At 47.3% G+C, this 25,904-nt stretch overlaps 1 protein-coding gene across 11 annotated transcripts in view; it reads left to right on the top strand.

The window, feature by feature from the left end:
- GRAMD1B (GRAM domain containing 1B) overlaps window positions 1–25,904 on the top strand; it is a 220,109-nt gene that overhangs the window by 142,534 nt on the left and 51,671 nt on the right. The window contains exon 1 of one of the 11 annotated variants that reach the window (XM_012729628.1): window positions 20,256–20,624. The exons of the other annotated variants lie outside the window; for them this stretch is intronic. Coding sequence (XP_012585082.1) covers window positions 20,572–20,624 — 53 coding nt within the window. The 5' untranslated portion in view covers window positions 20,256–20,571. Of the gene's footprint in view, window positions 1–20,255; window positions 20,625–25,904 lie in introns of those variants that run through there. 11 annotated transcript variants of the gene reach the window in all.

The raw sequence follows: 25,904 nt of genomic DNA, 5'->3' as shown, positions 1-25,904 counted from the left end.
AGGCAGATGCATAAATTCCATTGCTCTTCACTAGTGTGAGTGTGGGCAAGTCTCCTGAGGCCTTGGTTTTCTCCTCTATAAAATGGAGCTAATGACACCTGCCTTGTAAGGATTGGGAGGATTAGATGAGATAATTCCTATTAATGCACTTAGGGGGAGGCCTGGCACATGAAACCACCTGATGTCAGCAGCTAGTAAAACCTTTAGTTCTATGGTTGGCATTTACTGGAATCCATGATTATTTTTCAAGCTCTAGATGTGTGTAAAGAACTCTGATCATTTTCTTTGCTGGAGTACTAGTCTTAGAGCACCCTGGGTCAGTTTTTTCACCTGTCCTTTCAGGTTAACAACCTCTCAAATCTCATTGCTAGAAATCTGTCTTCCCACCCACCTGAATATGGTCACTTGGTTGGAGGTCAGAACTTGTTCTACTACTCACTGGATGCTTGACGTTCAGCACTGTCTCAGGGCCCTCATGTCTGAGACGCTGAGTGAGATTAGAGCAGCAGATTTGATCTCTTCTGGATCCCTGTAGACTTCAGGCTAAGGATCTCTGGAGTACATGACCCTTTAAAATGCTCTGAAGTTCCCACTGGATTTTAGCCTGTCTATGATTTATTTATTTGTTTACTCATTGAATTTCCTGAGCATGTCTGAGCCTAGGTAGTAGGACCCAGAAAGAAGAGTAGGAACTGCTCCCTTCCCCAGAGGTTGCCTAGCATTAGGGGGGAACCAGAACCTGGCTGCCCCACCCCCCATTATGTTGGGCCTCACCTCCTGCCTATTACAGGAAAATTCCACAGAGGGACTCAGATGCCTTTCCTGCTGTAGTGCAAATAGATTTATCTTTCAGTTAAGATCTTTTTTTGGACCCTCTTTTTTTTTGAGACTGGGAGTCTCATTGTTTCATAATAGCTTCCCTGCAGCGACCTCAACTTTTTATCCCCAGTGAATGGTCATAGTCTTTATCTAGTGGCATAATGACACGATATGCAGAACTCCTTTGTTCTCCTGAGACTTCAGTTGACAGGACCTCAGGATGCAAATGTAGGGAACATGGGATTTTGGAAGGTGATATGTTCTACTGGTTGCATGTTGTTTTCCTCAGCCATCTTTTTGGTCTAAAAACAGACCTTTTAAACTTATTTATTTTGTATCTATTAACTTTGGCCTCTTCCTATGATTTTTTTTTTCCTACTCTAACTTCCTGAACCAAGAGTTTCTATTTCATGTTCTTGCCTCCTTTGCTATAAACAAGCCAAGTAAACTTGTACTCTTGCAAGGTCCATCAGTAATAGGAGCTAACCAAGGCCATTCAGGCCATTTAGTTTTGTATTAAACTGTTACCTTTAGAGCTGGAATGATAATAGCCTCCCATTTACAGAAATCAGCACTTGAAGCAATGAGTGCCCAGCTCTGTTAAATGCTGAGAGTATTATGTGTGCAGCTCTAGAATTGGTTTTTCTTGCTTGCTGCGGGCTTCACTTCTGGCTAAATTCTCCCAGGTGTATTTGTACGTGTAAGTGAGACCACTTTAGAGCTGGTTGTTAGTGCTAATAATATAATTCCTGGTTGTCACCCCCAGTCACAAAAAGGCCGGTGGCTATCATTCCCAAGAGGGAGATGGGTCGGGTCCAGAGTTGTCGCCAGTCTTAATACCTTTCCCCCTACAGTGGACTAAGCAACTCAAACTCAATGTGTGAAAAACAAATTCCAAACAGCCTCTCAGCTAACATCCCCCTCTCCTTATCACTCATCTAGGGAACTTGTCAGCCTTCCCCTGCCTTGCTCTGCCCCCCACACAGTCCGCTCTGTCCTTGCAGCCTCTCATCTGTCCCTAGCCCCTTCCCCACAATTACCTCACTGTTTTAAACGGGCCTTCCCATGTCTTGCTTGGCCTGTTGTAACAGCTACCCAGCTCTCTCTCTCTCTCTTTTTTTTTTTTTAAGATTTATTTATTTGTGCATACAGAACTGGGGTACAGGCCAGAGGCTCAGGGGCGGCAAGAGGCTTCACCAGAGACAGAGTGGGGAGCAGAACAGGCAGATCGAGGAAGTACACTGCTGAGGGGAGCAGCGGGCGGGTCAGGAGAGGTCTGCCGCGCCATGTGGTCACCTGCGGGGCAGGCGGGAATCGAACTCATGTGGAAGCGGCTTTTTAGATTCTCAGTGCTGTGCTTTAACCCGCTGCGCCACCAGGGAGGGCCGCTCTCTCTTTTTTAAATGGCTTCATTGGGCTATAATTCCCAACACCTGTATAACTAAACTAGCTCATTTGAGGTGTATCATTCAATGGGTTTTAGTATATCCGCGAAGTAACCCACTACCAGTCAAATTTAATGCGTGTGTTTATTACCTTAAAAAGAAGCCCAGTCCTTCTGTCTCTATCTGTCATTCCCTATCACCCTCAGCTCCAAGCAGCCAGTGATCTGCTCTGTCTCTGCAGATGACTGCGGAGCGACTCACTTGTTTCACTCAGTGTAACGTCCCAGGCTTCATTGGGGTCTTCGCGTGTATCAGTGCTTGACTCCTTTTCTATGGCCCCGTCTCTTCTTGTAACTCACAGGTGCATTTTTTTTTTTCCGGTTGTCACAGGGGTCAAATTTCCAAGCCTTCTTCAAAAGCCGAATTTGGCTCCTAGTTGCCTACAAACTACTGTTGGCATTTGGGCCTGGCACACAAGGTCTTCTGCCACCTGCCGCCATCCTTCCGGGCTACCCCTCAGCAACTCCATCCCGCCATGATCCCTGCTGTCCCAGCATCCTGGCACACCTGTCTTCTCTCAGTGTGTCATGCAGATTCTCCCTTCACTGCAGCCTTTGGCTAAGCTGCTTCTTTGTGGTCCTTCTGTCTCTACCTATAAGAATCCTGTCTTTCCTTCACAATTTAGCTCTCCTGCTCTCTCCAAGAAATCACCCAGGATTTACTTCACTTCCACATAGGAATTAATCCTTTTCCATCTTCTCAGCACTTTACTTGGATTCCCATCAGTTCATCATCTTGGGATTCTGTCTTTTATAAAATACAAAGTCTTCTCTGAGAGTAGAGAGTTACTCTCTTTCCTCATACTTTGTGTGAGGCATTGCACATACCTCCTCAAAACTATTTGCTGGATAGATTGAGTGCAGTCTTGCTCTGTATAGTTCTTAAATTTTAAAGTCCTGTCACATATTTCTTCTCCTTTAAAAGTCAGAATTAAAGGACTGACAGAGGAGAAAAAGTCAGTGGTATTACTTTAACTTGTTCAACTATGTTGGTTTCTTAGGTCATTTTTTTTTCTTTTCCCAACATGGTTGTCTGTGGGTTGGGCAGAATAATTGGCAAATACAGCATCAAAAGAAACAGACACCATAGTACTACCTTTTGTTGACAATCACTGTTAACATTTTGGTTTATTCCCTTTGAGCTTTTTTCCCATGTTACGTACTATTATGTAGGTATATACTCTATACAGCAACAGAAGATGTACTAGGTAGTTGAAATTCAAAATTTTCTGGAATTCTCTAATAATATCTCATCTCTCTCTAGAAATAAATACTGATTTCCATGATTGGGGTGGGGGGCTTTAGGGGAGGGTGTAGCATTGCAAATGTGCTACAAATCCTGACCAATCTCCTCACTTTACACATAGATTACTTCTAATTCTTCAGTAGCAAAAATAATAGCATACTAAGCTTGTGCAGCTAAAAATTTAGAATGGGAATCCCTTGTAGGACAGGGGTTTTAAAGTCTCAGCACTACCAAGCTATCACCAGCCACTGCTGTGTTAGTTTCCCTGGCCAGGGAGCTGTCCCACATGGCGCAGCAGACTTCTCCTTACTCCCTGGCTGCTCCTCTCAAGTGTATCTCTGTAGATCCATTTCTCTGCTCCCTACTCTGTCTCTGGTGAATCCTCTCACTTCCCTGCACCTCTGGCCTGCTCCCCAGTTCTTGTATGCATAAATAAACAAAAGAAATCTTTTTTTATATAACAGTTTATTTTTACATCATTTTGTACATTTTTTTTTCCATCTCAATTGTAATCCCCGCCGGTTTCCCATCACCAAGTCACCCGTGTGCCATCACCATAATCCCGTGCACTTCCCTCCCCACCCCCCTGTTTTTGATCCCATTCCCCACTCCACCCCCACAAACTGTCTCTGGTATATGGTTGTTCATTATTCTTGCTATTTCTCGCCTGGTCCATTATATTCCTGCTATGAGTGAAACCATCCGGTATTTTTCTTTCTCTTTCTGGCTTATCTCACTAAGCATGATCTTTTCCAGCTCCATCCAAGTTGCTGCAAAAGACATGTGTTTCTCTAACAAAAGAAATCTTTTTTAAAAATTAGAAGCCATATTTCCTGGTTAAAACTTTCGCTACAGAATGCCATGCTGCCCTTGAAGGAGTCTGCTCCAGTTTACACAACAACCAGCAAGTAAAATGTTTGTTTCCTCCGCTGTCCTCGCCTACCTTTGTATTACCATTCTTTTCAGTCTGTGCCAATCTGATAGTCCACAAGTGCTATCTGAGAGTTGCATTAATTAATTTACATTGCTTTGATCACTGCTGACATGCTTTTAACTTCCTCATTACAAATTTATATTTCTTCTGCGCTTTGCCTCTGCCCACCTTTCTGTGCAGGAGTCCTTTTTCTTTGCTCCCGGCTCTTTCGGCTCTTTAATATACTAAGGATGTTAGCCTTTAGTCATCTGGTAAAAGTGTACTCCCTGGGATTTTTGTCTTTTCACTTTGGGCTGACTTTTGACCCGCAGGAATTCGTTTGATTGTGAGCAAGTCAGTCATTTTTTCCCTTGTGACCTTTGTTTTCTTAGAGCCCTTCTGTGATTTTGTTATTTTTTTTTGGACAGGACGAGCGTCAGAGCACCATGCAGGTTGATGGCTGTCCCTTTTCTGGAGTATGATAGCCTATCCCTTCTCATCAGCTAGCCACACTTCTCACCCTCCCTCCTGAAGTCACCCGTATACCGTGCACCAGTTCATATTAATACCGTTCCCCGGAGGCTGGCTTGGGGGTTCAGTGAGCTTGCTAACATGCTAGATGTCACTCTATAGCACACTGCTTGGCACATGAACATTGCGGGTATGTTTGTAGAGTGAATAAGTGAATGAATGGGTAGTGGTGTCCACGGGGATAACCGGCCACTGAGGATACTGTAGGTTCCTGGAGAAGGGCCTTAGCCAGGCCGTGGTGTGGGGAGAGCTGTTGCCAACTCTGATGTGCCATGGGGGGAGGGGGGTGTGAAGAGGGGAAAGCCCATGAGGGTAGGGCCCTCGGCCCTCATACCCTGTGCCGGGTGCCCTAAGCATGTGTAAGCAGGAGAATTGCCAGGGCTGCCACAGGGTTTGAGATCTGGGGCACTTTATCAGAAAGTCTCCCTGGGGGAGATGGATTGGTTGCAGAGCTTTGTAGGAAGGCTGGAAACCATATAAGGTGGAATTTTGGAATGAGGTCACTTTCTGCAGAGAGAATGATGTAAGTAAGCAGATTTTCTTTTTTTCCAATTTGAATTAGAAAAAAAAATTGCTTCTCTTTCCACCTCTTTTACTTGGATCTCACTGTTTCCTCATTCTCAGCTTTTCTTATCCTTCTTGTTTTTAGTGCCATTTAGAAATTGTCATGATAAAACTTGTTAGTACAGTTGAGAAAGTTATTTTTGAAGTGCGGGTAGAAAGACAGCAGGGAGCAGGAATAAATTCCACTCAGAGAGGCCAGTCATAATAGCAGCTTCTCTCCAGCTTCCTTCCAGGAGGAGGTGAAATTGTGTTTTCAAAGATTTACCCAGCACACAGTAGGCACTCTGTTTAAATGGATCAGTGAAATATGCATGGATTCCCAGAACTGCATGAATATTTGGGAAGCTTGGGGAACTGACCCAAAGAGTCCCAGCTTTCTGGGACTCTTAGACCCGGACAGCGGTGTCTAAGGTAACCTTTCTGCTATATGTGGGGTGCTGAAGAAGGACGCCTTGAAGGGTGGCCATTCAGTGAGTATCTCCCTTGGTTTGCTGCAGGATGAGACCCTGCCCACAGTGAGAGCCCAAGCTCAAGGACTAGAGAAAGTGGGGAAAGAAGAAAAGAAGCCTTTGAAGTGCAAGGAGATGCTAACATGCTCTAGACAGAGGTGCTAAAGAACCACCATAAAGGTGTCATTTCGGTTGGCTGGTATTAGCCAAACACTTTTCTGGGGAGGCAGAAAGTTGGCTAAAACACAATCCCAAGGTAGCAAGAATTAGACATCTGCCTCCCTACCTTTTATCTCTCCTCCCATAAAAATCGACCATTTCTCCTATTAATGCCAACCTTGATTTTTGGCTCCAGCAAGAGGCAACAAATCCTGCCTCTTGATTTTATAAAGCAAGTTGTACTTGAGCACAGCCCCGTCCTATCTTTGTGTGTTACCTATGGTTGCTTTGGTCCTATAGCAACACAGATCAATAGTTTTGACCAAGACTGTAGGTCTATAAAATCTGAGATATTTACTGTCTGCTCCTTGACAGAAAGCATTTGGCTGTCCCTGCTTTATATGTGAATACAGAACTATTTCCAGAGTTTTTCTTTTTCTTTTTTCTTTTTCCCTGTGAGAATCGCAATTTGCACCAGCCAGGCCATTTTCTAAATGTGTGCCCCTGTTTCTCAGGGCACATATTTGCAAGATGACTTAGTAGAACCAGGCCTCTTGAGGACATAGACTAGCTGGGCTGCCTGTGGGACCCAGGCAGCTGGTGGCCCCCTGCTGATGGGCACCATAAATTTCTAATGTTTATTGACTGCTCCATCTGTGCCAATATTATAGAGGTACACAGAGGTTCAAGCAGTTAGGAAAGGTGCCCCTGGTTACAGAAAGTGGCAGGATTTGAACCTGGTCTACAGGAGAAAGGCCCTTGCCCGAAAGCCTCACCCCTTCCTCCCACTTTCCACTCCCAAGGCCCCTCTCGCCGTGATTTCTGGATCAACACTGACACGCCTTTGCTCTCCTCCCTCACATACTGCTTGTGTCTCAGAGTGTCCTCTGTGACCCCGGTGCTTCCTCCTACAGGCATCTCCCTGACTTTGCTCCTTCCCTGCAGGCTGTCCTTGGGAAGGTGATTTGGGAAGCTCATGCCATCGCATCTTGGGCTCCCTACACATCTCACTCCTGGAGTGACAGCTGCCACCCGGGGACTCTGCCTTCCTCAGAAGAACCAACAGGAAGGGGGAGCATGGCCCAGGGCCCAGGGGCATCAAAGTGGCAAAAAGGCAGCCGTTGGGCAGGCTGAGCTGGCATTTCTGACCTTTGTGGAGAGAGGGCGTCCTTAAAGGGACAGCGAGCTCTTTTCTTTCCTGGTGGCCGACTGCCCGGTTCGGATGCCAGGGATTTGAAGAGGCCATTGTTCTGGCAGTGGAAGATGGGGCCCCGTCTGCCCCGTCTTTTTTCTTTGCCCGTTAACTGACTGTGTGCTCCCCTCTGATAGGCAGCCTGTGAGCATGGAGGGACAGTGAGCTCTCCTCAGTCCCCCCTTGTCCCTCAGCCTCCACTTCTGAAGACAGCCTTGTCGCTCAGGCTAAGAACAGCAGAGTCCTCACACAGCTCCAAGTCCTCTAGCTGTGGCTCCCGTGGGGAAGCAGTGGTCTTGCAGGCTCCAGTGAAGACCCCATGAAACCCTTACCTGTCCCTGGTGAATAGGAAGGGCCCGATGACCAGTTTTCCGCCAGTACCTTTTGTGAACCACCCTGGCCAGAAATCACCTGAGGAGCTTGTTAAAACTATAGATTCTGGGTTCTGGATCCAGAACCTCTTGTGCTCAGGAATCTGAATCCCCACAAGCACACAGGGTTTGAGAACCCCTGACTTCTAAGGGTTCCCATGCCTTTTTGGTCACCAGAATCATGTGGGGACACACTGGGATCCAGTATCTGGATGGAGCCTACAAATTTGAGCCAGGCCACTTCTCTTTAAGGGTTCAGAGCAGATCCCCTGGAGTCAGCCCAATGGGTTTACATCCTGGTCCCACCAGCTACTATCTGTATGACCTTGGGTAAGTTTCTCCTCTTCTCTGTCTGTTTTCTCACTTGTAAAGCGGCATGCTGGAGTGTCTGCTCTATGGGTGGTGATGAGGTTTAAGGGAATTGATATTTATAAAGTTCTCAAAACACAGTCCGCACATCCACAGTTCTGTTGAAGGTTTTGTTTGTTTTTGGCATATTGGCCACTCAGGTAGGAAATCACAGCTTGGCATGGTCCCCTGCTGAGCTGGCCTTGGGAGAGGATGCCTTTTATGCTTTTGTAAAGGGCCAGGCCACCCTTGGGTGCCCCTGAGTGACCTGCTTGGAGAAGGCTGTGCCCTCCTTGTGTCTTGGCCTAGAGGGTAAAGAGGAAAGCCCTCGCCTGATTTCTACCTCTGGGGGAGGTGATGTTGCTCTTACAGGGAGAGCAGAAACCACATCTATAAGGCAAAGAGAATCAAAGCAAGAGAAAACAAGCTGCAGGCCAGAAATAGCCAGACATAAATACAAGGTATTGTAATTACTATCTACACCCCACCCTCTTCCTCCCTTACTCCCCAGAAAAAATTGAAGCTTCCACACACACAGCCTTCCTGACCTCAAAGAACTGACAAGCGTTCAGGGTCTTAGGGTGTTTGGAACAAGACGACAACGTGGGCTCTTTTCCCTCAGGAGCTCTGTGGTGCCAAAGTGGGCACCATGAGTTAGCAGGCATCCAAGTTTTTATTTTAACTTTCTGGGTTTGCTCAACCATTACTTTTCTGAAAATGATCCTGTTGGACTACATTTCCCCTTGTTTCACATCCAAGTCAAAGCTGCTTTTTCTTCATGTACTCTCTAATTTCTTCTTGCATTCATTATTCCAGGAGTCACATTTATCCAGCTGCCTATGAACATGGCAGAGGTTGGAGGAGGTTGGAGAGAGACCCCCAGCAGGGCGGATTGAGCTGCTTCCTTTACCCCTGCCCCCAGGGTGCTCTGGGGAAATAATGAAGGCCAGGGAAATGCCACTGGTCAGACAGAATTCTAATGCCATACATCCTGGTGATGGCATTTTATAGATCCTGATACACGGGTTTTGGGTGAATCAACTGGGAGGCTATTTAGAAGAAAACAGCCAGTCCTTTAGGGCATGTTTTATGAATATTTTCCATCCTGATTACAAATGTCAGCACACAGGGATCCCAGCAGTGGGCAGAGTTTTCTTAGCATCCACTCACTCCCACTTGAACATAGTTTACAAGATTTCCAGGAAGCGTCACAGGGACGTTTCTGTTCTTGGTGGGGGTTTGATACCTTGGGTGGCTCTGAGGCCCACAAGGATGGCACAGGAGCAGGACCTCAGTGTGGAGAGAGGAATTTTGTCAATCTCTCCTGGGAGAAGGATTTGGCTATCTTCCTGTGAGTTGAGAACACTGATTCATTATTTCAGAGGCCACTGGAAACAATCCATTGATTTCCTTTCCTTCTCTTCAGGGGAAACTACAAGGGGATCACCACTTTGGGGAGGAAATTGGGCAGAGTGGGAGCGAAAGGCCTGTCCATGTTGGAGATTCATGGAGGCGCAGATTTAGTTCTGGCCCCTGACAGCAGAGGGAGGCCCTTACTAGTTGAAGCAGCTACCCAGCAGCTTCTTTCTGGAGGCACGTAACCTGAGTCCTCTCCTCTGGCTTCCTCTTCTCAAATATTTGAGGTCCTGTTTACTCTGAAGCACCTGTCCTTCGGACTCCAGGTCTCCTGCACAGGGCGGGGCTTCCAGACCTACACTGTCTTACTTATCTTCTCTGACAATAAGCCTTTGGAATGTGCTGCTCTTTCTAGGTATGCCCCCTCGCCCCAGCATTATTTGTGGTGGGATTAACCTCCCTCTGCATGTGTCGATGAGACCCAGTTTTATTTTATTTTTTTCTCATATTCTGTTGGTCCATGTTGAGCATTGTGACCTTTGGTTTCAGACTCTCCCTCCTTCAGCTTTGTAGAAGAAAAGTCTTTGCTAAAACACAGGAGCCGCTTCTGTAGTAGACTCTGTGCCAGGCAGGCTCCAATCACTGAGGGCGTGGCGAAAGCACCAACGCGTGTGCACTGTGGGAAGGGAATCTGGTTTTGGCTGGAGGGTGGAGCTGCCACGATGTCAAGGCCTCTGTATAGGCTGAGACAGTGTCCCCAGCTTGCCACTTGGCTACTTGTCTCCTTAGATTTCTTTCTGTCCCTGATGGTCCCTTCCATCTTCCCTTGGGTTTCAGCCAGAAGAGTCAGATTAGGCCAAAATGTTTCGCTGAGGATTGTTCTAGAGTTGAGAAAGAGAGTGCACTTCCCAACCACCCTGCCACTGCCAGGGTTTTTCAGCTCTACTCCTCTGGAAATAGGAAAAGCAGAGGTAGGAAGAGAAAAGGCAATTAATTCAAGGCAGTGATGTGGTCAGAAGAACAGAAAGAGAACAGGGCTCATGGCCTGGGTCACTGACCCCAGTTGCTGTGGTCAGCACTGATGCCATTTTCTGCCTCACTCTCTGCAGCCACAGAGCTCATCGTTTTTGCTTCTTAGCTCTTGGAGGGAGATGCATGAGGTAAAGAATGTCGTGAACCTCTAGAACAAGAAATGACAGGCGGTTTGATAATGCAACCCGTTCTGATAACCGGTGGGGAAACAGGCCCAGAGAAAGGGTGGGGTCTGACCAAGGCCACACAACCTGGTCATCTAGGTGCCTGCCTCCCCGAGAAGGTGACGCCGTTTCACACGTGGGTTTGGGTTGCAGCACGTCAGCGACTCCTTCCTTTGGCTGAATCATCCTCAACCAGTATATATTAGGTTGTTGGAAACGTCATGACGCATTTTTGCTTGAAAAACAGAGAGAAAATATGTCATGACTTCTCTGACAACTCAATATTGTGTCTCCGTGGGAGGAGGCCTGATTGGGGAACAGTTGCAGAAGCAGCCCAGGTGCTGCCGATGGGGAGAACCGCGTGACTCCCCATGCATGGAAAGATGGGGAAAGGCGTGCGTCGATACGCCTAAGCTGGCATTGACGGGGACCCAGACAGGCTGGCAACCTCTGGGAGCAGTTTGGTCACAGCTAGTCAGACTCCAGCCAGCACTTGAGGAGAACAGGCCTCTACGCCATGACGTGCAAGGAGAGATGAGGGTCTCTTCAGTACCCATGTAAGTCTTCCCAGTTGCTCCCTGCAGAGTCCGGGCTCAGTGAACCAGTAAAGAGAGCCAGCAGGATGCTGCAGAGTGCGCACTGATGAGTTGCTTTCCACCTGGCTCTCTGTGCTGCTGGCACCATGGACCAGCCTAACTCTGGACACCCATGGGCGTGTGGACTGGGGCAGCCTCTCTCCACTCACCTGGGACCACTCCAAGATGGGGACAGGGTCATTTTCTTTAATTAAATGCCCAATTTCTTTTTATTTCTTTTTGGAATGAATTCTATTGCAGTGATGTTGATTTAGCACATGGTGTGAGTTTCAGGTGTACCGCACTCTAATTGACTTCTGTATGCACTCCAGCAAGATCACCACCAGAGTCTGGTGTCCATCTGTCCATCCATCATCACGCACTCACAGCCGTTACTTGACCAGAATCACCCCCTCACTCATCATGATCTGCCCCCAACACAGCTCTCTTCCTCATCAGCTCCCAGTGCAGGGGCCTCACGATGGTATTTTCATAATGGGAGCTCATTTGGCTGCCAAAGCTGGCTGGTTCTCCAGGTTAAAGGAAGAGTGGGCATGAGGTAGAGGGAGTTTGAGGTCACATGGCCCCAGCCCTGGGCCATTGGTTGGGGGGTTGGGGGGAGCAGAGGCTCAAGATCTGTTCTTAAGGACAGCCTGTCACCATCTGAACTGGGACACTAGCAAGAAGGCTCCCCTCTGTAAGATCTTAATCCAGATTAAGAAGAGGTCAGTTACGGCTGCAGAGCATTCCTATTCACCCACATTTCTTCATGGTAATCGGTATCTGCCTTAGGTTGGAGAGAGACCCTGGACAAGACTTGGAAGACAGAGTTTCCTGGTTTATTGGGAAATGCTTTGGGGAACAAGCCTGGAATGGAAGTGAGCAAACCAGGATTGGGCAGAGAGAGAATTAAGCTTTGATACTCTTGCAAGAGGCATTGGTTAATCCCGTGGATGGTTCTGGTTCTGGGATGGCCCATCAGAGAACGTGCAGATTTTTGTATCATTTCACGAACTAGCCCTTGGTTGGGCCTGTCGTCAGAGAGAGGGCATCATCTTGGGAGAGGGTGCTCCCCATGGTAGAGGACAGATCCCAGAGAAGTTCAGTAGTCACTCACCAGTCCCTCTTAATCCAGGCAGCTAAGCAATTAGTGCATTGCTCCAGAAGGGGGCGACTAACTGAGGGAACATACCAGAACATTCCTTTGTCTGGGCCAGGAGGGCTTTGCCCTTGCTCCTCTATTTTTTCTTCCTCACATCCCCCTTCTTACAGAGCAGGTGTCTCTCCCTTTAACAGAGGGCATGTCATGTGAAAGGTGGTGGGGCGGATAGTGGCAGCCTGTATCTAGAACCTGGTGGAAAGAATATAGCAAAAAAGACTTGTATTATTATTCCATCCTCCTCCATGTTAGCGCCAGTTAACCCTGTGAATGCAGGCCAATTAAATACTTTATTTTACATAATAAAACAATTAGAGTAGGCTGTTTTAAAGGTCTCCAGCCCCATTTGTAGCCAGCCACCCTCCTGCAGTTTCCTGGTTTGGGGCCTTCACAACTGCCTTGGGCTCTGCAAACACTCTTGCTACCTACCACTGGCTTCCTGTAGATCACTTCATTTATGCTTGTTTTCCCCAACCTCCCCACCCCCCTTCATCTTTTCCTTTCTACATAGGAGATGTGATGTTCTGCCTATCTGTGGGATCTGTGCTTTCTCTCTGGGACTATATGATTTTGTTTTTCAGTTTTCTTACACATCGCTGGTCACCTCTGAATAGCTATTGTTCCCCTTGGGCACGGCCCTCCCACCAGTACTCCCCTGGAACCACCCCAGGGTCTGCCTCCCCGCTCCCATCACTCTGACCCCTCCCTCACTGCACACCCTAGATAGATGGTCGGCCAACAAGCCTTCTCCTTTTCCTGGTGAGGACCTGAGCTCCTGGACTGCAGCACACCAGGCTGCCCAGCTCCCCAGGAGCTCCTAGGAAGCAGGTGGCGAGGCCGCACAGTTCACCTGAAGGGCGGGCATGCGATGTGGTTGTTCCGCCGCCTTAGTTTTGGAACTTTGTATGGAATAGGAGAATGTCTGTTTTCTGAGGCTGAGCATTTTAGTCTAGCCCACCATGTTGTGAGATTCTGGCCATCCAGCATCCTCTTTAATTCTCAAAATCTGGGAAAAGGAAGAATTTTCATTCTCTTTTGTGTGTTTCAGAATATCACAAAAGGACCTACATGAGTGTATTTTCTCTTTCATAGAGAACAATTTTCGAAACCAAAATATGTAATACAGCAAATGTAGTTGGGTTAAGTTGGAATCCAAAGATCAGGGTAAAGATAACATGGGAGAATTTCACCAGTTTGTTAGTGTCTAGCGTTGATGAATGATATCACAGTTGTACTGTTTAAACTTGCAGATGTATTCATAATGTCTTTAACTCAATTTTTGATTCTGTGAAATTGGAATAAGGCATAATGAGCTAGAATGTTCTTTGCTTCTCATAAAGTGTATAAAACAAGGCCTAGAACTAATATGCTAGCTCTGATAACTTTATGGGAAAATCATAAAAATAAAAAAAAATGTCTTGGATTAAAAAAAAAATTATTGTGGACCCTCCTGGGTGACAGTGTGGTTAAAGCACAGTACTATGAAGAAATCTGTAGCCACTGAGACACGACTTTGACTCCCAACCAGGGAGATGATCCACATGGCACGGCAGACCTCTCTTGACCCACCCACTGCTCCCCTCAGCAGTGTATTTCAGTTGATCTGCCTGTTCTGCTACCCCACTCTGTCTCTGGTGAATCCTCTTACCCCCTGCACCTCTGGCTTGTGCCCCAGTTCTTGTATGCATAAATAAATGAATATTTAGAAAATTACTCATGGAGAACCTATAGATCTTCAGGCTATATGTTCCGAAGTAATTTCTGTGCTGTATAACTAGAGAATCAAGGTTAAATTCATACAGACCAGTGAATGCTAAACTTTTGCTGCAAAATTGCAAACACTTGAGGATCTTTTTTAAAAAATTATTTGTTTATATATACATTTTACACTATTGTTAATTTTTGTACAGTGAATGCTTTCTCCTCTCAGGTGTAGTCTCCATATATTTACATAGTACTTATTATTATTTTTTTTTAATGATCCCTTACTTGGTTCCCTTAAATTCCTCCCATAAGTGAAATCATCGGCCATTTTTCTTTTTCCTCCTGGCTTACTTCACTGAGCATAATCCCTCCCAGCTCCATTCATGTTGCTGTGAATGTTATGATTTTATCTGTTTTGATTGCTGAGTAGTATTCCATTGTGTATATATGCCACAGCCTCTTGAGCCAGTCATCTAATTTTGGTGTATCTGGGTTGTTTCCCTATCTTACCTAGGGTGTAAGTATCCTTTTGAATTTCTGTGTTCTTTGAGTAGATTTTTAGGAGTGGAATTGCTGGGTCATGTGATAGCTTCATTTTTAGCTCCTTAGTGGTTGTACCAGTTTGCATTCTCACCAGCAGTGTAGGAAAGTTCCTTTCCACCTGAGGATCTTTAAAAAATGCTGATGTCTGGCTCTTCTCTGCAGACATTCTGATTTAATCGGTATGGGATATAACCTTAGGTGAATCTCAAGTGGGAACCACTGGCACAGAATATCAGTGGACTAATAATTGATCCTGGATGTCTAGAATTGATGGTACTGGGAGTTTCTAGAAAAGAAAAAGTGACACTCAGAAGCTAGTTATTCTGTTTGATTGGCTTACAAGAAAACTGGGAGAGAGAGTTGGCATGCTTAGGAACATGTGCTCAAAGCTCATTGACTAACTTGTAGAAAGAGATTTAACACAAGCAAGTTCTGTTCCAAGCAGGCTGGGAGGTTGATCTTTTCATCCCTTAGTGCTACATGTGGTTCTCGCAAAGGCTCACATACCTGCTAGTGTTTCATCTTATGGGCAGGCACAAGTTTGAGGGCAGCGTTGGCATACCATAGAGTGTACCTCTGTGACAGCTCCTGAATCCTAAGCTCCCTGTGCCCCCATCCTTCTGGTCATCTCTTGCGCCAGGTTTTAATTACGTAGACATCTATTGCTGCTCCTCATGTGAGGAATGCAGTATTAATGAGAGTCTTGGATGACAGCTGGATCCGAGACAATCGATATACCCACTCAGACATCCTGACCCAGCTTCCCTCCATTCAAGTGTGGGTTGGGGAACTCACAGAGGGTAGGATGAGAACCCTTGGACCAGCAGTTCTCTCGCATTAATGGTGCATAAATGTAGCCATTTACAGATTATATCCTTAGTGTTAATTCTGGAAAGAGTTATTGAATATCAGGGTCTCCCCAGTACCCCCTGACCGGGCTGTACCAACTGTTCTGCATGGCAGAATAGAAACGACTTTTAATGCCGTCTTCTCATTCTGTGGATTCTTTGGACATAAGCAACTAATTTAACTTTTCTGTTCTTCCGCACTTGGAGAATGTGGCTGACATGTTCCACTTTGCTCCCGTGTCCCTCTTTCACTCTTTGGCCACAGCCAGTTGATGGAGGCCGCACTGCCAAGTGACCAAGCCTGACTCTGAAGGCCAAATGTGGGGAGTTAGAGCCTGGTGTTTCTGTCAGTGATGTGATCTGGGAAATGACTGAATGTCAGAGCTACCTCAGTTTCCTTGTCTGTAGAGGAGGGCTGATGTGAGGGTCCTATGAAGGGTTACATATGAAATGTATAAACACTCTCATCTGGCTCATTGAATGTTCTACGTTTGACTGTGACTGAATCACTTGAGGGCAGGGAAGATGTTTCACTCATAGAAGTTCCTTGTTCCTCACCTGTGTGTGATTGAACACCCTGTCAGGTGACAGAAACCAACACACTCAGTAAATGAAAAGGAAGACAAGAAGGGGCCAGAGGACTCTAGGCGAGTAGGAATAGTAGGTACCAGGGGCCATGTTTGCCGCTAGAATGGAGGCAGAACAGCACGCAAAGGGAAGCAGCCCATTGGTCCTCAGGCAGAGGCTGGTGAAATGCACACAGGGTCCAGCTCCAGTGTTTCCAGTTGGCAAAGAAGGGCAGATTTGTGGCCCAGGGGCAATCTTGGTCACTGCCCAACGCAGGACCAGTGGAACTCGCCTGGTTGGTTGTTTTGAGGGTTAGTGCACCATGAAGATTGTGAACAATTGTGATTACATGTATTAACTTTTGAAGTGCCTCTTAGTAACACAGTGTGGTGATAACATGGACTTTAGAAATACCTGCGTGTCCTTGAGAAGAATGTACGTATATACTCAGTTTCTTTACCTGTTTGATTAAATGCAAGGTCTAGAAGTAAAATATGTGCCTGCACACGGTAGCTTCTCAGTAAATGTTAACGTCTGACCCTTTCCCTAGATGTTTTTGCTTTATAAAAGCACCGTGATTTGGATGATAATGGTAACATCATCTGTTCACTTTTGCCAATTATTCCTTATAATTTAATAAGTTCAGATTTAGTTAAGATGTTAGAAGTACTTACCAACCATCTCTTGTTTTCCTTGGATTGGGAACAGGATTCAAAACTACCCTAATCTTTTGTTACCACTGTTTCCCCTCATGTCAACACATTTATTAAGCATTTGAGGTGAGAAAATGCCATGGAGATACTGACCTCCTCATTATAGAATGTGATTGAATGGGTTGATGGAATTTGCAAGGGTACCTTAAATTTCTTTCTGTGGTACTCCTTAAGATATGCTTTGGATCCTGTATAAGATACTTAGAAACCTCTTTCTTTGAAAGCAGAAAGACTTGTCAATTTCTCATAGCTCACAGGGAATTGTTTAATTCAGAAAAAGGCACTGACGTTTACCTCCATTTTCTCAATCCACTCACAGAAAAAAGCAGTCTGGAAATTTAGGCACCAAATAGCTCAGCTGTTAAAAGATGGAGTCTGGGGGCATAAGTTCCCTCAGTGGAAATCCAGTTGGCTTTGTTATGATCACAGCTTGCGCTCTTAGACTCAGCTGACCTCCTCAGAGTTTGTGCTGTGACTTTCAAGGACAAGGGCAACAGTGCAAACTTATCAACACTGTTAGTTTTTTAAAAAGAAAGAAAGAAGCCTGTGCCTCAGGGGAGTCCATGCACTTCTCTCCACAGCGCCGTGTGGGACTGGAGCAGGGTGGCCTGGGATTCACATGTGTGCTCCACTACTGAGTAACCCTCATACAGGAAGTTGCCAAACTCTCCGCCTCTTAGTTTCCTCATCAGAAAAATGGGGATAATAACGTCTCTTCATGTTGCTGGTAGGTTTAAATGAGTTCATTCATGTCAGGGACTTAGCAGATGGCATCGCACAAAGAAAGTACTTTTTGCTTTTATCAAGATAATTTTGGTTCCATGTAGCTCAGATGAGGAGCTTGTAGTCATGAAAGAAAGGTTTACAGTTTATCACCCATTAACATAGTCCCAAATCTCTAATTTGCACACTCTATAACTTCCTTTTTATGTGATGAGGTCCAATTTAGGAGGAACAGGAAAGAACATTTGGTGGCTGAGGACATGCCATGCACATCTAAGGAAATAAGATGTTTCTTAGATTTCAGACTCAGTTGAAAACTTCTGAATGCCTGTCTCACCCTTAAAGTTAGTTCATTGTGTTTTCCAGTAGTAACTCTTATTTGGACGGAAATTAATAGTAATAGTTTCTCCTTATTAAATAGCACTCCATGTGCCAGTGAAAAGTTTGTTACTTGTAATTATTTTGTTTGATCCCCATGAAATTTAGTATGATTTTGTTATAGTTTTAAATAAATATTAAGTTTTAGTGAGACTGAGGTTTAGTGAGGTCCTTTCAACCGTCATATGGTTCATAATTGAGAGAACCTGCATCATCTTTGCCTCATCTGCGCCTATTCTTCCAACCCATGAAGCTGGTAACAATAGAAGGTTTGTGAAAGAAAGAGAAATCTGTGTGTGTTATAGTGGAAGAAGCAAAGCTTCTGTCTGAGAAGGTAGCATGACCTGTCCAAAGTTGAGTTGGACATGATCCAACTAGGGTGCTGGTTGGTTGACCCACCAACCCCTTTGTTTAGCTCCTTCTTAGGGGACAGAACAGTCAGTGCAGAGATGTTTACTGCTTACTGGTGTTGTACCCAGCACTCCCACGTGCTGGAAGAACATGAAAGAAAGAACCCACAGCCTTCATAGGGAGATGAGACCAACGTAGAGAACATCAGAATCTGCAATTAAGTTCTAGACTTTGTACAGTGATTTATAAGGCAGGGGGGTGGAGCAGGTCTTCACCTTCTCTGGGATGCTTTTCCACACCTTCATTTTATTCTGTTTTTGTCAGCAGTATAAGGGAGGTCATAAATATTGTTGGCTTTTTTGAATGAAAAAAGTGGGAAGGAGGGGTGGTCTAGGTAGATGATTTACTCAGAGCCAGAAAACAGCAAAATTTAATTTTGAGTGTAGATATGACTCTGAAGTCCAAGATCCTGTCATGGAGTAACAGGAGCAGGTGGGTGGTCGAAAGCCAAAAGGCAATTCAGAAGAGGCAAGACTTGAGCTAGACAAGTGGGTGGGTAGAAGAGAGGCAGAGTCCGTGACCCATAGCATGGCCAGTACTACTTTCTTTGAAGCTGACATTCAGCAGGGGCCAGGCAGTCCAATCCCTCCCCCCACCAACCACCAACCACCATGCTTCCTGAAGACCCTGAGATTGGTGGTCTGACACAAACAGGCCTGGAAAGACCTTCCATCACAAGCCTGGAGGGCTTGGCACTCAGAATGACACTTGCTGCCATCAGGTGTCCAGGAAGTATTAACTCCCAGCATGCCTCTGGGGAGCACTCAGGTGACATGAATGGATGGTAATTACCATCCACCTGCACCCACCATCCCTCTCAGTTGCAGCAGACACATGAAACTGTGTTCCTCCAGGAACACCCCAAAACCAGGATATGTCAGCTCCCCTTAGCTACTCAGAAGCGTGGCCCATGGGGTGGTCTCATCTGAGAGGTGGCTGAAAAGGATTCCCTTGCTCCTTCCCTGAGACCTACTACCTCCGAATCTGGGTGTAACCAGTTCCTTGGGTAATTCTAGTGTGAACAGCACTGAGCTAACCACTATCATCGGGTTTTTGTTGTTGTTTGTTTTGGCCCAGGTTTGGGCTTCCCAAGCTACTCTCTTCAAAAGAAAAGGTTAGTTCTTCAAAGTCTTGCAGCATGTGTGGGGTCCATGCTCTGGGGGCTCCTAGCTCAGCCTGTCCTGCTTTGGGATCTCCACCTTTGCAGGGGCCCATCGTTCTTCCCGCTACAGTCCATCCCTAGGTGCCCTGGGCTCCTCATGGTTGTGGGAGTAAAATGAATTCGCATGAGTCTAAGAAGATCCATGAGAGTTGGGGTGGGGTGGGTTAGAATGCCCCCCTCTGACAGCATATTTGTCTGGAGGGCTCTTTCAGGGCCAGTAGGGCATTTTAGCGAACAATCTCTAAATTTGTCAGCCCTGCTGCTGTGTCTTGAATATAAGTGCTCGACTTGAGTGTTATTTTCTCGGGAGCGTCTGATCTGCTTGAGAAGTGAGTTCCCTGGCCACTGCCTTGCCCTAGGGGAGCATCTACCCCAAAGAGGCCCCCAGCCATTTTTTTCTCCTCTGTCATAGTCTCCTGTGCTGCTTTCCTTGTCTGCTCTTTTCCCAAGCCTCAAGCAGGAGAGCAGCTGCCGTCCTTTGAAAGATTCAAGACTATTTTAAGCCAGGTGCCTGTGGTTGGATTTAGTGTCACTTCCTCGAGACGGGTTGACCTAACCGGCAACACCTGGGAAATAATTGGTAGAGGCAGAGGGAGCAAAATCTCTCAGGAGCATCATCTTGTGTTTTGTCAGATTTGGGGAGGAAGAGGAAACACTGCTCGCCATCCCTGGTGGCTCCGTCTTCCAAGCTGGCATGAATAATTGAGAGCTGGCAAGCTGACTGCACCAGAGAGTTGCATTATGTAAAGCTGCAGGCGGCAGGGTGTGCGTGTGCATGCGTGCATGTACGTGTGTGTCTGTGCGCGCGTGTGTGTGTCTGTGCGCAAGGAGGGTGCATGTCTGAGTGTGTCTGTGCGCGTGCGTGCAGCGGCTCCAGAACAGCTGTCGGTGAGGGAGTCAGAGGGAGAGAGAGAAAGGGAGCAAGGGCGAGGGAGAGAGGCACTTGTGGCCGGCTGCAGGACCACACTAAATAACAACCGCAGAGGGAGGTGGGGGGAAGGAAAATAAAGGGGAGTCATGCTTAAAATTCCAGAGCAGTGCGAAACAGCAGAGAGAGGAAGCTCCCCCAGCTTCTGAGAACCCTGCCCCCACTCCCTTCCCCTAAGCTCGAGGGCTGTGGGATAGTCATGGAGGTGAGTGCCCTCCAGCTTCCTCAGGGCCCCCGCTCCCCACCCCCGCCTCCCTCTGCCCAATGCATGAATGAATGAGTTCCTCTCTGCACTGCACTCTACTACGTTCCTAATGGCTTCCAGGTTAGTGCTAACCCGTGCTGACGCTGTGTGTGTGTATGTGTCAGTCTATCTTTGTTTCCTCGGGGGGGATTTTTTTTGAGAGGGTGGCTCTGCCCGGGGGGTCGGGTGGGGGCCCTGGGGGCGAGAGTGAGGACCCATCTGTCTGGTGGTGTGCTTTTTCCAGCTGGCGCAGGCTGCTCAGAGCTGCCGAGAACACAAACCTTTCCAGGCAGAGTAAATCCGGAGTCCATGTTGTTTGCTTCAGTTCTGTGTTGGGGGATCCGAAAGCAGCCAGCGTGACATCATGCTGCAGAGATGCCACATTTCTTCTCCCTCCCTAGCTTCTCTCCCTCAACCCCCACTTCTTCACAGTAGCCCCCAGCTGTAGCAGAGGTTCGGACACGGAGGGGTAGGCCTGGGTGGGGTGAAAGGAGTGGGGTTGGTGTGGGGTTGACAGGGCCCCCTTGGCCAGCAGACTTTGCAGGGCCCTCGAACTTGGAGAAAAGAGGGCAGATGATTGAATTAGCATTGCGTCATGGAGAGCTGGCCGCAGCTTCTGGGGGAGGTGTGGACAGACCATGCGCTCCTGTTCTCCATCCACCAACTCCGCTCTGGGGTGCCCCTGGTGGGGGAGAAGTGACCAGAACAGTGGGTAGCAAGGGAGGGGAGGCAGGCTGGAGAGTTGGGGGGCAGGTCTCCCTCTCAGGTAGGCTAGGACAGTGCTTTTCCACAGCCTTGAGATGGATGGAGCGGGTTTGAAGGGGAGCATGAGAGGGGAAGTTGGTAGCTCCTGTCTCAGGGAAATAAAGGGATTTGTTTATTCTTTGGCTTAGCTGGCATTTGGCTCAGAGACTTGCCATGTGTTTTCAGAAAATAGATACCCAGTGGCTGGGCCTCACTCCCCCACACCTCCTTGCATTGTTAGTTATTTGCTTGATTTAGGCAAGTGTAGGGGTGGGGGAGGACTGGGAGCTCTGTCTTCCTTGGGATTCAGCCAAGGCTCAACCAGCACTGGAAAGGGCCTCTCTACCTTCTCTGACACTTGCGAACAAACTATGATTCTGCGGACAACCCCTTCTTCCTCTGCCTCCTGCCTTTCTCCTCCCCATCTAGCCCGGCGTGATGGGCATGTTCTCACCTTGGCCTTGTTCAGCACTCCACAGGTTAGAGAAGTTAGGGCCAGGTGGAAAGAGCTGACCTGGGAAGAAGGGAAGGGAGAAGGGATGTTCTGGGAGCTGCCCAGGACAGGACAGGATCACTATCCAGACCAGAACGGCAGTACCCACTGAGAGCGAATGTGGCATTTTCTCATTCTCCCTAGAAAGAAAACTCCCTCTCCTCTTTTTCCTGACCGGACCAGTTTCTTCTGCAGGCAGGAATAAGGATGCAGCCCTGACTGCAGCATAGGGAGTCATCAAGCACAGGTTCCTCACCTGGGGAACACTCTGCCCCCGAAGCCTTTAGGCGGAGGAGCAGACTGGCAAGACACAAGAACCCTTTCAAGGTCATGTGCTGTGAGTTGGAGGGTTAGCCAGCCCTTTCTGTGAGGGACCAGATAGCAGTGTTTCAGGTCTTGCGGGGCCCTGCAGTCTCTGTCCAAGTGACATCATTCTGCCAGGTACAGCAAAACATCCACAGACTAAGTGTGGAAGAATGCACCTAGCTGCCTTCCCTCTAAACTTTACTTATGGGCTCTGAAATGTCTCTTTTATATAATTTTTATGTCACGAGGCTTCTTTTTTTCTTCCCAACCATTTAATGACGTGAAAATCATTCACAGCTCCTAGGTCATACCCACATGGGGCGCCAGCTGGATTTGGCCTTGGTGGCAGTTTGCTCACCCCTGAATCAGTCTTGATCAGCAGGTCAACTTGACAATTCCCAGAGACATCCTCGGGAAAGTGTGCTGGGACCAGAATGCCTTCACTGTGCACGTGGTCTCACACCCTTCCCTTCCTGGTTATGGACAAGACAGGGCCACCTTAGTTTCATAATGAGCTCACGGTATCGTATCTGTAAGTCAGACTGCCCAGGGACTAAGGAACAAATGTTTGAACTTGAAAGAGGAAAACATTTCCTACGGGCCTGACATCTCCAGAGAAGAGACTCTCGAAGGACTGTGGTTTTGCGTCAGACTGGCTTATTCACTTACGAATTCAGAATTGTAGCATAGTCTGAGTTGGGGTGGGGGCTGGGTGAACTCATCGTCACCCACGGGACGGGGTCCCTGTTCGGGACCGGGAGCATTCCTTGTGGAGATACATATACATAGGTTACACACACGTGTACGGTCTGGAGGCTGTAGCCAGGGACTAATCCCAGTGACTAATTCCAGATCCCCCTGATTCAGAAGATGACTTCAAAAATATATTTGCACTCTGATTTCCAGAGCAACCAAGGTAATGGGTCTGCTCTATTCTGGGCTCACCAGATCGCTGCGTGGCAGTATGGCAGCCATTTCTGGGATCCACAGTTTAAAGGGAATTACTATGAACTGGGACCCACGTAGAACAGAGTCAAATCCAGGCCTGAGGGACCCCCAGCCCTGCTCTATGGGGGACAGCTGGAAGGGCCAGCAAGTCTGGGAGGCCTGCTCACAAGCATGTGGGAAAGAAATCAGATGTGTTCTACAACTGTCCAAGGGTAGAAATAGGATCTTTGTGAGGAAGCCACAAGAAATAAATAAAAGGAGTTTCCTGAGTTAAAACGAGTTATAGATCCCTGCTTAATAAAAGTCATTCACGAATGATGTGTCTGTCACTTGACGTATGATCTGAACAAAGGTTTGTAGAAAGGTCATAGGGGAAATGATTTTTAATATCTGAAAATAAGTGAGCATCCTCCTCCCCAAGAAAGGAGGGTTGAAGCAAGGGGTTATAGGTAATGAGCTGACCTGAAGTCTGAGAAAGCCAGAATAAAAGAAAATGGTAGTTCATTGTCACAGAGGGTTTTTTTCTTCTTTAATCGTAAAGTACTTGTGATGGTAACAGGAAGCAGTGTGAAGGATCACAAGGGGGGTTCTGGAATTTTGTAACCTGAATATATTTTAAATTAGGGTGAAGACGAGTGATTGCGGTATGTGCTTGTGCTTGCAACAGGCAGGTTGACCTCTGACAGTCCTTTGTTCTAAAATTTCTGGGATTTGAATATATTCCTCAGCCTGTTTCTGTGTTCTCTCTAGCAGAGATCAGCCTGGTGCTTGGTTCTAATAAGGAGGTTAGGGAGGGGCTATATGATGGCTGTTTACCCCACTGCCTCCCCGCACACCCCAGGTCTGTGACAGGGCCCTTTCTTCTCACACCCAGTCCTACAGCAGCCTTCTGCACCGTGGTGGGAGGACCAGGGGGCACCTGGGGATGCTGAATTCACTGTCAGTCCAGAAAGGGCCTGGGCCTTGTTTCAGGATCTTTGCTGGCTTTACCTGTAAGCCCCTGTGCTGCCTCTGAGTCATTCCATTGTGTCTTGTGCCATCCTCCTCTGGCACCCTCAGAGGGCCAGGGCTCTGGAGGGCTGCAGTCACACAAGGCCTCTGTGAGGCCTTCTTGCCTCACAAAAGCTGAAGCTGAAAGAGGAGGAATGTTCCCCCATCACACCTGTCCTCCTGGGGAGGGGGCTGAGTCAGGATGTCCAGCTCCCATAACAGGTGGCGAGAGGACATGTTCTTGAGTGACTCCAAATGGCTTTTATGCCATAGTGTTAATTATGTGTCTGTCTCCTCCCACCTCAGAGGCCCTAATGCTGTAATGCTGTCCCTAATGCTGAGAGCATTACCTGGTTGGAAGCCAAGTCTTCCTGCTGTTTGCTGGGTTGGGTGGATCCCACACAAGCTTATATGGTCAGTAGTAACATCTCTCTTGCTAGGAGGTGGGGGGAGGGGTGGCCGGCCCCTGATGCAGATATGAAAGGAAGCAGAAGTTCTTTTCAGTTGAACTCTTCCCCGCCTTGTCGAGGCCTTGTGGCCTTCCCTCTCAGGGGACTGGAAATCCCCTTCAAGGAAGGGGCTTCCTAGGATAGCTTAGCACCTTACTTTGCAAGGGGTCCAGTCCCCAAGTGCTGAGGCTCCAGAAATACTTTGGGTTGAGAGTTGTATATAGATCTGACCGAGGTTGATAGTGAGTCAAGTTTAAAAGTATTAAGTCACTACTGTATGCCCAGTATAATGTTGAATAATTAATCTTGGTGTATCCTCGAAGAGCCATGACAAGGTCATTGTCCTCGGGGACTCTTGGATCACAGAGTTGGCAGCACACAGTAGGTGCTCAGTCAGTGCTTGTTGATTGACATGAAATCCACAAGCTCAGCTCAGTTTCTAAGACATGGAGTTGTTGAGCCAGCCCTGTGGCTCATGATCCCTGAGAAGCATGAAGAAATAAACACCATGATACTTACAAGTCCCTTTCTAGCGACCCAAACATGTTTGTGGTCCTGGAGTGGGTGCCAGGACAGACAGTCCTGCATCCCGTGGGAGAATTCCAGCATCCAGGGGAGAGATTGAAGGACATGACTAGGAAGTCTCCTTCCAAGGTACAGTCATGGGGATCAGTTCAGCCAGCTCTGTCTGCACACCCTTAGGACTGTTCCCCAAATAATAGATGCTTGTCCTGAAGGGATAAGAAAAGGAAACAAAAATCGTACCACAGCAGTAGGTTCCTACATTTAATTTCAGTATCTTCTGCTTCTCCTTAAATCTTTACTCCTCCAGCCCTGTGGCAGTAGGGACAGGCTAAAGATGTGATAGCAGCAATCTTGCTACCATGTGCAAGGGAAAGCATTTAGAAAGAGGATTCCGTTTCTTTTTTTTTTTTTTTTTAAGATTTATTTATTTGTGCACACAGAACTGGGGTACAGGCCAGAGGCTCAGGGGCGGCGAGAGGCTTCATCAGAGACAGAGTGGGGAGCAGAACAGGCAGATCGAGGAAGTACACTGCTGAGGGGAGCAGCGGGCGGGTCAGGAGAGGTCTGCCGCACCATGTGGTCACCTGCGGGGCAGGCGGGAATCGAACTCTTGCGGAAGTGGCTTTAGCTTCTTAGTGCTGTGCTTTAACCCACTGCGCCACCAGGGAGGGCTGGATTCAGTTTCTTAACTGGGAATTCAATTTCTACTTCTGATATGGTTTTGTTCCGTGAGCCACTGTAGGAAGCCCTTTATTTGGGAGATTTAAAAGGGTTTTGCCTCACCTGTTGCTGTTATTCCTGGCACACATGGGACGCAGGTTCACAGGCAGATACAGTGATCTTGCTCAAGGGCACAAAGCAGCTTATGACTTAAAGTCATGCATGCTGATGTCTAGACAAAGTAAC

The sequence above is a fragment of the Condylura cristata genome, unplaced genomic scaffold (assembly GCF_000260355.1).
Source record: "Condylura cristata isolate star-nosed mole 26May11 unplaced genomic scaffold, ConCri1.0 scaffold00025, whole genome shotgun sequence".
NCBI lineage: Eukaryota > Metazoa > Chordata > Mammalia > Eulipotyphla > Talpidae > Condylura > Condylura cristata.
This window is presented reverse-complemented; position numbering and strand designations above follow the sequence as displayed.